The 13,336-nt window shown below is 41.0% G+C and overlaps 1 protein-coding gene across 4 annotated transcripts in view; it reads left to right on the top strand.

Annotated features, from left to right (window-relative positions):
- PDIA5 (protein disulfide isomerase family A member 5) overlaps positions 1-5,141 on the top strand; it is a 129,875-nt gene extending 124,734 nt beyond the window's left edge. For all 4 annotated transcript variants that reach the window (XM_073305109.1, XM_073305112.1, XM_073305110.1 and 1 more), the window contains one exon: positions 3,963-5,141. In XM_073305109.1, coding sequence (XP_073161210.1) covers positions 3,963-4,043 — 81 coding nt within the window. In that variant the 3' untranslated portion in view covers positions 4,044-5,141. The remainder of the gene's footprint in view (positions 1-3,962) is intronic.
- The last annotated feature ends 8,195 nt before the right edge of the window (positions 5,142-13,336 follow it).

The raw sequence follows: 13,336 nt of genomic DNA on the forward strand, positions 1-13,336 counted from the left end.
TGTCCTCAACCCAGCCAATGATTATTGGCAGGGAAATGCCTGGCCCTGGAAGTGTTGCTGTTATAAACCTTGAAAATATAGAGTAATAGAGCCTCTGTATTCTTAAGGAGGATGAAAGTCTCCGGGAAGGAAAACATCAAACTGGAGCAGAGGGAAACAATCCCATAGTTGGGACCCTCCTTTCAGATGATGTCATGGTATCCTCTCGCACGGAGGATACCTCTCCGGGGGAGGGAACTCCAGTTATTAGGAAGAGACAGGTAATAGTCATGGGGGACGACCATTAGAAACACAGATAGCTGGGTTTGCGATGACCAGGAGATCCATATGGTGACTTGCCTGCTGGGTGTGAAGGTTGCAGATCTCTCGAGAAATCTATACAGACTTACGTGTAGTGCTGAGGACGAGCTGGTGGTCATGGTACACGTGGGTACCAAGAACATAGGGAAAGATAGGTGAGAGATCTCGGAGGCCAAATTTAGGCAGCTAGGTAAGAGACTGAAGTCCAGGATCTCCGTGGCAGCATTTAATTTCCGAAAAGGGAACGACACAAAAATGAGGAATTTAGTTAAACAGAAATTAAAAGGTACAGTGCCAAAAGTGAAATCCCTGCAAGCTGCATGGAAATTTTTTAAAGAAACCATAATAGAGGCTCAATTTAAATGTATACCCCAAATTAAAAAAACATAGTAAGAGAACCAGAAAAGTGCCACCGTGGCTAAACAACAAAGTGTAAAAAGCCGTTAGATGCAAAAAGGCATCCTTTAAGAATTGGAACTTAAATGGTATTGAGGAAATTAGAAAGGAGCATAAACTCTGGCAAGTGAAATGTAAAAATATAATTAGAAAGGCCTAATTTTTTTTTTTTGAAAAACAGCTAGCCAAAGACTCAAAGTACTAGCAATTTTTTAAAAAGTACATCAGAAGCAGGAAGCTTGCTAAACAGCCAGTGGGCCACTGGACGATCAAGATGCTAAAGGAGCATTCAAGGAAGATAAGATCATTGTGGAGAAACCAAATTAATTCTTTACATCAGTCTTCATGGCTGAGAATGTGAGGGAGATTCCCAAACATAAGCTATTCTTTTTTGGTGACAAATCTGAGGAACTGTCCCAGACTGAGGTGTCATTAGAGGTGAGCTTGGAACAAATTGATAAACAGTAATAAGTCACCAGGACCAAATGGTATTCCCCCAAGAGTTCTGAAGGAACTCAAATGTAAAATTGCAGAACTATTAATGGTGGTATGTAACCTATCATTTAAATCAGCTTTGGTACCAGATGACTGAAGGATAGCTAATGTGATATCGATTTTTAAAAAAGGCTCCAGAGACGATTCTGGCAATTAGAGGCCAGTAAGCCTAACTTCAGTATTAGGCAAATTGGTTGAAACTGTAGTAAAAAACAGTATTATTAGACACGTAGATGAACATGATTTGTTGGGGAAGAGTCAACATGGTTTTTGTAAGGAGAAATCATGCCTCACCAATCTACTAGAATTCTTTGAGGGGGTCAAGAAGGATGTGGACAAGGGTGATCCAGTGGATATAGTGTACGTAGAGTTTCAGAAAGCCTTTGACAGGGTGCCTCAACAAAGGCTCTTAAGCAAAATAAGCTGTCATGGGATAAGAGGGAAGGTCCTCTCCTGGATCAGTAACTGGTTAAAAGATAGGAAATAAAGGATAGGAATAAATGGTCTGTTTTCAGAATGGAGAGAGGTAAATAATGGTGTTCCCCAGGGGTCTGAACTGGGCCCAGTCCTATTCAACATATTCATAAAAGATTTGGAAAAAGGGGTAAACAGTGAGGTGGCAAAATTTGCAGATGATACAAAACTACTCAAGATAGTTAAGTCCCAAACAGACTGCGAAGAGATAGAAAAGGATCTCACAAAACTGGGGGACTGGGCAAGAAAATAGCAGATGGGACTTTTCAGCTTGGAAAATAAACAACTAAGGAGAGATATGATAGAGGTCTATAAAATTGGTGTGGAGAAAGTAAATAAGCAAGTGGTATTTACTCCTTCTCACAATACAAGAATTAGGGAGTCACAAAATGAAATTAACAGGCAACAGGTTTAAAACAAACAAACAGGAAGTATTTCTTCCCACAATGCACAGTCAACCTATGGAACTCTTTGCCAGAGGATGTTGTGAAGGCCAAGACTATAACAGGGCTCAAAAAAGAACAAAATAAATTCAAGGGGGATAGGTCCATCAATGGCTATTAGCCAGGATGGACAGGGATGCACAACCATGTCTGAAGAGTCCATAGCCTCTGTTTGTCAGAAGCTGGGAATGGACGACAAGGGATGGATCACTTGATGAAGCACCTGGCATTGGTCACTGTTGGAAGACAGGATACTAGGCTAGATGGACCATTGCTCTGACCCTGTGTGGCTGTTCTTATGAGATTTATAAAGGAAAGGATTCCAGCTCTAGAATCACCTGACTTAAGGGAGACATTGTCCAATTGTTGGAAAATGTTCTAGCTAGTGTGTTTGTGTACAACTGACTATTGGATAGAGTTAGAATTACTCTACAGTGTCTCTCTATTTTGAACAAGTACTGGAGATTCTCCTTTAGTTTGATGGCATGGCCATCTGCTTTTGGAGCTGGAGAATGTGATTTCTGTCCCTGCTGCCATTATGAAGTCCTGAATAGACATAGCATGCAGCAAAGTGACAACCATGAAGTACATAGAGTTACGGGTTTGTTGCAATATGATAGCAAAGGATGTTGTTACTAAAGCAGTAAAACACTTCAAAAATTACCGCGATCCTGGATTCCTTTTCTGTGTCAAAGGTTGAAGAATCTTGGCCGATAGCCTCCTATCTTGCAAAGGAGTTCTAGCAGTTAGAGGAAGGCACTGGGAGTCAGGAAGCCTGTATTCTGTTCCTGACTCTGCCAAAGAAACCTTTACTTGTAAATTAATTCCCTGGGTTGCACAAAGAACCACCTTTTGTTAACCAGGGCCCAGTCTAGTAACTGATTCTGTGTGAGCAAGTCCCTTACATTCATGTATGGCACTTCATGCCCATGTGGAGTCAGTTGTGATCTAAGGTCTAAGAGAGAGCCCTTGAGACAACCAATGCTGAGCAATATCATGGAATAAAGAATTGTGACAAATCTCTGTGCTCCTGGGTGGCAATCACATGTCTACTAGCTAGTTTTGAAGTGGTGCATACAGCATATTAATATGGCACTAATGTATGTTTCAGAGTTTATTAATGTAAAAGCATTGACAAAATTTGTGAGAAGCTCCCTGCCCTGTCTCTTCCATTACATCGTTGCCTTCTGTATTCTTTCTCCCCTTCCCACTGCCAGTTTTTCATGAGAGACTTGATGAGTCTAAAGCAGGGGTGGCCAACCTAGGCCTGAGAAGGAGCCAGAATTTACCAATGGACATTGCCAAAAAGCCACAGTAATATGTCAGCAGCCCTGCATCAGCTCCCGCCTCTCCCAGTGCCTCCCACCCACCGGCAGCCCCACTGATCAGCGCCTCCCCCGCCCGATCAGCTGTTTCATGGCATGTAGGAGGCTCTGGGGAGGGGAGGAATGAGGGCATGTGGCAGGCTCAGGGAGGGGGCGGGGCCTGTGGCAGAGCCAGGGGTTGAGCAGTGGGCCCCCCCCCCGGCACATTGGAAAGTTGGCGCCTGTAGCTCCAGCCCCGGAGTCGGTGCCTAGACAAGGAGCCGCATGTTAACTTCTGAAGAGCCGCATGGGGCTCCGGAGCCGCAGGTTGGCCACCCCTGGAAAGCCTCTGTGGATATTTCCTTTTCCACTTCATTGGCGGAGCCCTGCCCCAGCACATCGTTGTGATCAGACAGTACAGAAGCAACGACTCTGTTCTCTAGTCCACATTCCACATACATACCCATTCCTTGGTGTTGGGAGTCTTGAAACATTGTTTTGGTGTCTTATTTTAAAAATTTGACCAACATTTTTCTTTCTTTAAATACAGGAGTCTGGATTTGCCAGTTTCATGCGAACCCTTAGAGAAAGAGACCATGAAAGGGTAGGGAAGAAGAAGGATGAACTGTAATTTCTGCCTCAAAAGATGTTTTCCACTGCACTGTGAATGGTCCCAGGTCCACTGTTACTGCGCCTGAGATTTCACATATTCTGAAGACAGAGACTTAAAAAAAATAAAAAATAACAGCCATGGCCATTTTGTACAATTTTGAAATAAAGTGAAACTACTTGATTTTTTAAAGGAAAACAGATTGTTGCCATATTCTGTTTAAAAACTAGCATTTTCTCATGATGTGAGAATATGCCCATCAACACTCCTATGCAAAAAAATACAAATATTTTTGTAATCTGTAGTGTGTCTGTAGGTGAAGATGTTTGATACGGTGATTCTGCATTTTTTTTGGAAGTGTATTACGATTCATGTAATAACTTTTTTTTTAAATCGGTGGAGGAAAATGGGACTTTTGAGAAACATAAAAATCAGTTCAAATGCAGTTTTGCATGTTCTTCAGAGATGTTTGGGGGAACAATTTTAAGCTGCTCAGGGATAAATAGGGAAATTGAGTTAATGAAGACACTAGCATTGACCATTCCAGATCTAACTGATTTGATTTTTAATCCGCTGTACCGGAACTGTTTACATAGCTTTATAGAATGTATTGAGTCATTTTAAACAAAGTTGTCAAAAATCAGCACAGCATAGATTAAGTTCAGAATCAGTCTCATTTTTCAGCATTTGTGTCATCAAATGCCCCTGTAAATACGGGAGCAAATGTAGGCTGTTTGTCTTTTTATGTTTAGGCCATATGAAATGCATATTGAAAAGCAGTATATTTGATTGTATGTCTGACAGATGTGTAATATTTTTGATATGCAAAAATTACATACAACATGATTTGTGTACATTCCAAATGCTTGTCCATATGTTTATTAAATAACAATTTAAAAATGGAGTTATAGCATTAAAACTATTTCTTTAGCAGTCATGTTAAAGACTGTAAATCACTGTAAACAAATATAGCATCACTACAGCGAGCATGTTAAAAATTTGTGCTTGTGCTGTTCATGCTACAAAGTTACATTCATCCGGAGGTTATGTCTTCATAGGACGAGTTTTTTAAAATTCATTTTGACCTAAAAATAAATCAATAAAAAAAATTTGAAAATGTTTTAATCGTGAATCAGCCTTGTTTTGCAGCTCTTTCAGGCAATGTGCTATGTAACTAGCACCCGTAAGAGCTGGTGACAAGAAAGCAAAAGCCACTGCAGGTTCCATGAACAAGGGTCATTTCCTGTCTGATGAGTAAGGGGCAAGCCCATCGTTTAGCTCTTATAGATTGTTTTTTAGTGTATCCTTTGTGGCACTAAGTCTCACATTTCACACCCTCTGGTGACATTGAGCTGCAAGTTGACATAGCATCCTAATTAAATGGAGAACCATCACTTGGACCTGAACACTTTCTCTATTGCTATTAGAAGTTTGCAGATATATGAATACATAACTTATAAATATATATATAAAATGTATCTCTTTTGCCTGTCTCACCCCACCAGTGATGTATAGGGAGCAACTTCTCACTACACTGGTGTAGAGGTTAAGGGATTTCTCACACTCTTGTCTGTTTTTGGGTGCAAGTCTCCTCCTCCTCCTCCTCTCTCTCCTGCCCAATTAATGGGACTGTACGTTTGCCACTCATTAAGCTGCTGAAGCCATCACTGAGTAATCAGAAGTAAGAGCTGGTAGGCTGATTTATCTTGTGTGGTGGCCAGCTTGTTAGCCATGCCATAAATCTAAGCAATGTTGATGCCATGCCAAATATTTCCTCTTATTAGGCACCTCCTGAATCTTCCCACCACCACCAAAATTAGCTGTCAAGCAAGTACATGGATATTCTGCATGACCTAATAATTTATTACAACCTTCTATTTACCCTCCCACTAGTTGGTCTTTTTTTTTTTTTTGGCATAGCCATTGTTTTGCTTTATGTCCCATGCTCATTGGTAGCTATGGATCAGATCCTTTAAGGGCCTATTCAGCCTTATGTGTGAGAAAAAAAAATTATATACGGTGTTTAGATTCCAAGAGGGAAGATCTTCGGTTCTGGCTGAGTATGAAGCAACTAATACAATAAATCCAAAACTGTAGACATGTTACTATAATTTTCCTGATCTCTAAGTGGTTGTCACTGAGGAAAGGAAATACAACATCCATGAAATCCTAAGCTGTGGGATATGTCTATATTTGCATTAATAGCAGAGAATTTTAGACTTTTTTAAAAATAAGATCACAGCTGGCCAATGGTGACATCACTTCTTGGGACTGCTGTGATTTATCGGCTTTAGTAAATGTTTAGAATAGGACAATTACACACTGTGCTTTAGACCAGTAATTCTTTACAGCTGGTTACACCATAATAAAATTAAGGCGCCTAGTTTTTCTTTTGGTGTTTTGTCATGTTGCTTCTTGGACTTGGAGAGGCTTTTTTCCTCAGTTAATTGTGTGTTAATGTACAAATACAAAATACTTGAAAATAATTTACCTACTGTTATAAGGTCATTACTCAGCTGGTTTATAGTCAGGATGTCTTTGAAAGAGATGATTTTGAACAAGATGAACAATTAAATCTAATGGCTAACAAAAGCATTGCCTACTATGAACCAGAGTATATCAAGCTTACTTCCTAGCCTATTTAATTAGGTAACATTTGGGCCTGATTCTGATTTCCATTACACTGGTGTAAATCCAGAATAAATTTATTGAAGTCAATGAAGTTAATCTGAATTTACACCAGGGCAAATAAAATCCTATTCTGACCTGTTGAAGTTACACTGACTATTCAACTTCCTTTTTCTAAAATCACACTTAAAATTATCTTATCTTTTTTGTTTGTTTAACAAACTCTTACTTTACAGACAAAAGATTTGAGTCACTTTCTTTAAATAGAAGTCCAGTTTCACATATTTATCATACCCAGCCATTTGCAGAAGGTATGGATAGTCAAGCATGAATATGTACTGTTAAAGATGAGTAACAATCTCTTGTCAAATCAAGTATCAACAATAAATTAATTACTTGTCATTAATGGTTTGCAGTGAGTCAGAGAGGCTGCTGCTCTTGTGAACCATGATCCTGATCCTGCAGCCCTTGTCGGTATGATCCAAAGGCCCTTCAAGTCATCCACGGGAGCAGTTCCTTTGAGATTAATGATGTGAATAAAGAATTCATAGATTCTAAGGCCAGAAGGGACCATTGTGATCATCTAGTCTTATCTGTATAACAGAGACCAGAGAACTTCCCCAGACTAATTTCTAGAACGTGCCATGCCATTCTTTTTTGGTTCACAAGTTTCGCTCTGCATTTTATCTTTGCATTTTCTTTTTAATTCTTCCATTTCAGCCGCTCATTTTAGAGCTACTAGCTGAAGTTCTTCCTGTGTTCTGATAGCTGAGGGGGGCTGGGGGAGAGCCCAGCTGGTCTATTTTCCCTGATTAGAAAAGGCTACTGGACATGTAGTGCACCTGGCCAGACTACCAAGCTTCCCAGTGACTCCTTCAGCCATGATGCTGTTATGAAGTAGAGTCCTTTAAGACTTTTCTTTTCCTTGAATATAGGTGAAGGGCTTGCTATACTACCCGCTGCATCGACGGGCAGCAATCGATCCAGCGGGGGTCGATTTATTGCATCTAGTCTAGACGTGATAAATTGACCGAGTGCTCTCCCGTCGACTCTGGTACTCCACCGGAGCAAGAGGCACAGGCAGAGTTGACAGGGGAGCATCACACATCGACTCACCACAGTGAAGTCACCGCGGTGAGTAGATCTAAGTACGTCGACTTCAGCTACATTATTCACGTAGCTGAAGTTGCGTAATTTAGATTGATTTCCCCCCTCCAGTGTAGACCAGGCCGAAGTCTCTTTAGGAAAAAACGAAACTTTGTGCATAGAGAAGCCAAGCTCAGTGTGTTAGAGGTAATATAGTTCAATATGAGCAACCAGTTAGTGGAGGTAGCTGTATCTATTCAGGGATATCTTTCCATTTTGTGAGGTATGTGGAACCCCCGAGAACAATCAAAAGAAAAGGTGTATGTGTTTGGTAAACTATACACAAAATTCATGTCCCACTGTGCAAAGGGCCAGCCAAAGACTATGTACCACTTAATTCCTCAAAATAGGCCTTGTACTGGCCCTGCAGAGCCTTAGATTTCTTTGCTACAGGATAAAGCCCTATGTAACTGTATAGGTAGAGCCTTTCATTTTTGGTTTTTATTTTCTTTAATTTTTTGCAGGAATTTACTGGTGTTTGTTACTACAACAACAGGTGAAAATCAATGGAAAAAACTATTAATCCTTTTTATGGGTAAATATCTGGGTTTATTTTGGTGGAAGGAAGGAGAGGGAAAACATATTCAGTAGATTAATTCTTTGATGAATGGACTTCAGTGTGGCTTGCTGCAGAACTAAAAACACAATGCCACCTTTGAATTTAAGAAAAACATATCTCCAATCCCTAAATAAAACTTTTCATTTGAATAAACAGTTTACTGTTGTAGACTTAGAACTATTAGCCTATAAGTATTTGCAGTTAATAGTTGGGCCACACCATTTGCGACGCATACACTCAACTTCATCCTTTTCTCCTGTTTTTGTTTTCTTCCCATTTTAGTGCGTCACATCTTTAAACCATTATCTGCTAACATTTTGAAATGGGTGCGTGGTGGGGGTGAGATTAATCCGTACATTCAGACATGCACGCACTTCACATTTTGAGTGCGTGCCTGTTTGTTTATTGTGTGTATCTTCTAGACTAATACATAGCCTACTTGCATATACACACAGACTAATGTATTATCATAATACATATTTCATGCAATATATTGTATTTTCCTAATAAAAAGTCATTTTTTACATATTTGAATGATTCAACAGTAGAGTGAAAATTGGAAAAAAACCAAATACTTATGGTAAAACCTGGGATTTTTTTGGTAAAAATTAGTTTAAATTGAAAATGAAGGGGCTTATGTACAAGTTAGTAAGGGAAGCTCATTTACTGGCCCAAGAACCTGTATTGGGAAAGTGGGATGCTTTTTTCAGAGGAATTTAAGGGATTCATGTCCCCAGATTCCACTTAATTTGGTGAATTTCAGTAGGATTTTGGATAATTCCCTTATGTTACTTTAAAAATCCAAGCCTTAATCTCTGTCTAGGGGCTAACTGCTCTATCATTAAGAATAAAAAGTGACTAGGGGGAGAAAGGAAGTTTGTATGTTTAAATCTTTAATCCAAGGATTATATAGACATATCTCTGAATAGGCAAATCCTGCATGGATGGTAAAATTTAAGATAAAACTGAAGTACATTTCTGAGGTAGTCTATGAAATCATTTCATGGATGATTTAATGAGTTTTGAGGTTTATAGCTTTTCGAAAGAAACACCACTCAGCAATTCAGGAATTTACAAGTTGATTTTATTTTATTTTTTAAACAGACTATCTGCAGCAATCTTAATATTCTTGGTAGCAGTGAATCAATAGAAAAGCAATGTAAAAGAGAAAACACCATGTATACAGATTTACTAGAGTAATTCAAGATCCCTGCCAACATGCATTTTACAGCTGAGAAACATTTGACAGAGTAATCTTACATTCAAAATAATCCAAGAAGCAGAGATTACTTATTTATGCGTACACTCCATTTAATTTAATGGTGAATAGTCCCATAAATCTGTAATTAAGGACTACACCCCCTGAGGAAGGGTTTCAGGATGAAATCCTGAAAGCAGCAAGAAAGAAATTTAGTCTTTATCACCAGGTGATCTTTAAGTCAAATATCTGTTTTCTTTGCCATTTGATTCCCTACATTAATGTTACCTTCCCTTAGTTTTTCCAGCAGTAGAGTTGCAAACCAGTGGGTCCAAAATAAATTTTCCCTTTTATCTGTGAGCTTTAAAATTTCTGGATGTATAGGTAGGAGTACTAAGGCTAAATTAAAAGGATGGGGGAGTTTGCAGCAAAGGTCACGTGGGTAGTGTGAAGGGGATTCATATCGAAAACATGGTTGAGGTCACTACTCTTTGGACTTCAGGGAAAACTTTACTCAAACCCTTCCTTTAGTAGGAGTGTATCAGTTAGTTAATGGTACTAATTTTTCTGCTTACCTTTCATGGCTAGACTTAAAGTTGAGAGGGAAAAACAAGAGCTGATCCTTTTCTATTCATTGCCTTTGACTGCTTGCATACAAAACTGCCCAGTGTCCAAGGACTTAGGACATCTTAAGCCTCAGAGCCATGATACAGAGGCACACAGGGGTAAGGCTCCACCAGCACTGGACTCCACACCAGCAACGCCACTCCCTGTGATACCATCCAGGTCGAGGAACCGAGAACCACTGGTACTATCAAAGAGCACTCGATGGGAGTCTCATTCACTGGCAGTGCTGCCATGACCCCGTAAGGATCTGCCAATTAAGCCTTCCCACATTGCTTGTCCCACCAGAGTTAGGCAAGCAGAAAGGTACACCACTCTAGAGAACATCTGTGTTACCCCAGATCCACAGATGCCCCAGTCCAGATCCCCTCAATCTTCACCAGGGTTTTTTTTTTTTTTTTTGAGTGCCAGGAGACAATGGGCTATAGGAAGAGAAGTCCATCCTGCATACTGTCTACTTGCTGTTCCTTCAACAGGAATGACTGCACTGCCTATTGAGCCCAATCTGACCTTTCTGTCATTGGGAAAATCAGATGTGCTGGAAAAACCATCATCGCTTTCACCAAAGGAGATCAGTTAAGACAAGAGATCAAGAGCTTTCTGAAACCAGCCACATCCAACTGGGATTACCCCCTTGGGTCCAGCAGTACCCATGCCTTGGGGACCTCCACAACTCTCTTCAACCCCTCAAGCTTGCCTTTGGGGCTTATGAGACCTGTACAGGAGACACTCAGAGTCTGTGGTGTCTAATACTGCGTCATATCACCACTCACAAAGCAACTAGAACTTTCTCCTGAGCTCAGAGAAGAGAGGAATATGAGCTGGTTCTGCTGCTTACTGATGAAGTTAACTTCCTCATCTCCTGACCCAGCTTCACTGTCTCCTCTGGACAACCACAGCAAATCCAGGAGCTGCTATGGAGGATGGAAAAAGAGCTCCAGATCTCTTTAGAGGAGATCCAGGACACAATATATAAACTCCTGGACATCCCGAAACACTCAGGATCCAGCCAGCCAGCCCTCCAGTGAACAAAGCCATTCAGGAAACAGCAAAGACAGTATCATATACACCAGCAACATACATTACTATCCCTCTGTAGAATTCCATAGCAACTATCACTGTAGTAGTGAAATACTTCAGAAAGTTGTTACTCCCTTTAAGAAACATCATGCTTCTTTGAAAAGTTTAGTAGTTTTTTATTATTCTTATTAGTCTGGAACCACTATTAACTTGTTCTCCATACTGGCCTTGCAAATACTGTAGTCAGATTTTACAGATATTACTTTACCTTCTAGTTCACAGTACTTAATCTCATCAAGTACTCGTCAAAGGAAAACAGTTCCCTTATGAACAAAATCTTTAGAAAGTGGCCTTTTGCCGCACTTAAATGACTACATATATACTGGGCATTAAATAGAGAGAGCCTGCTTCATAAACATGTGCAATTCTCTGTGATCTGATTAGTTCTTACAGCTTATTTGGCAGCAAATGTATAAAGCCACCACAGTCCACATGCTAAATATGTGCACAGTTAACAGAGAGAAGCAAGAAATGGTGCAAAACATTTACAGGCTTTCCTTGTAAAGAGAATCAGGGGTTTTATCTAGGGTACTAGATTTATCTACTGAAGCAGACTGGATTTACCCAGTGCACTAGACTCACTCGCACTTTGGTACCTCTCAACTATTTAAATACATAATAATTCTTCTCATGCTGATGTCCCTGCCCAGCGTATTTAATTTTTGTGACTCAGGACGATAATGGATTCCAACGTGTAGTTCCAATGGCCATAAACCAGTGACAGGCATAACAGAATGCAGTCTCCATTTGCACAGCACATAAAACTAAATTAAACAGTTATGAAAGTGTATTAACAATGCACTCACCCCCATTTTTATTGCTGTTTAACTGACAGTATCTAAACTACCCTTGGAATAGGAAGTACTGTGTGGGTGGTGCTGGGCCTGGGGATCAGCTTTCCTCCAGTCTAGCACCCCCTTCGGTTGCTCACTTATCCCATGGTCCCTCTTGCTCTCCAGGGCTCACGGTGCTCTCTCTTTGTGACTCAGCCCTTTGGCCATGTCAATATATAGTTTTCCCCTTCCAGGGTATCATCTTGCTGGACCAATGGTACACCATCCCAGGCCATCCTCCATGACAATTCCTAGTCTGTACTACTTCCCCAGGGGCTGGTAGGGGAACCCAGGCTTGCCCACTACTTCAGCTTTTAGCCCAGGGACCCTATCATCCAGCCAAGGTCTTCAGAGTCTCCTCCTTGCTGCTCTTTCCCTGGGCTCTTCCTACTCTGCTTTCCACAAGCTTTCTTCCCCACAACTCCTCTGGTAAACCCTTCTGTCAGGGACAGGATCCCAGGGCTTTCCCTCCCTGGGTTTCCTCCTAGCCACCTCTCTGTGCTCAGAGTGGCTGCCCACTATCTCCCTCCAGCCCTAGTTAACTCCCCTTCTCTCTTGAGAGTGACTGCAGAGCTCCTATCTGCAGCCCCCGACTGTTGTCACCTTGTTGGTTTTATACAAGCCCCTGCCTGCTCCTGCTCAGGTGGGCTTCATCTTCAATTAGCGAGTGTCTTCACGTACTGCACTGCTGCAGCATTTTAGTGAAAACACAATTACACCAAAGCGGGAGATTCTCCTATTGATGTAGTTAATTCACCTCTCTGAGAGCTATGTCAACAGAAGCCCTCCTGTCAACATAGCACTGTTTACAGGGTGGGTTAGGTCAATATAACTACATCATTTGGGGGTGTGGATTTTTCACAGCTCCAAGCGATGTAGTTATACTGATATAGGTCTGTAGTGTAGACCCAGCCTAGGCTGTAGCTTGTCCTGACTCTCCTACAGGTGCCCCTATAAGGTTAATTGTCCATTAACCATGTGGGGAGGACTCCCCATCAAAGAGGGTTTTTGATTTTTTTTTCACCTTCTGAGGAGCTCTAAGGTGACCATCTACTTCAACAAGAGAAGCATTATAGTGTGAAATCATTAATTAGGCTACAATTCTGTCATGGAGTTCACGGAATGTCCGCAGCTGCAGTGGCCAATGCAGCTGGCCCTGAGGAGCACCCCAGTGGCAGCGGTCCCAGGGGCAGGTACAGCAATGGACCTGGGGAGCACCCGAGCATCAGTCCTGGGGACCCATGAC

The sequence above is a fragment of the Lepidochelys kempii genome, chromosome 11 (assembly GCF_965140265.1).
Source record: "Lepidochelys kempii isolate rLepKem1 chromosome 11, rLepKem1.hap2, whole genome shotgun sequence".
NCBI lineage: Eukaryota > Metazoa > Chordata > Testudines > Cheloniidae > Lepidochelys > Lepidochelys kempii.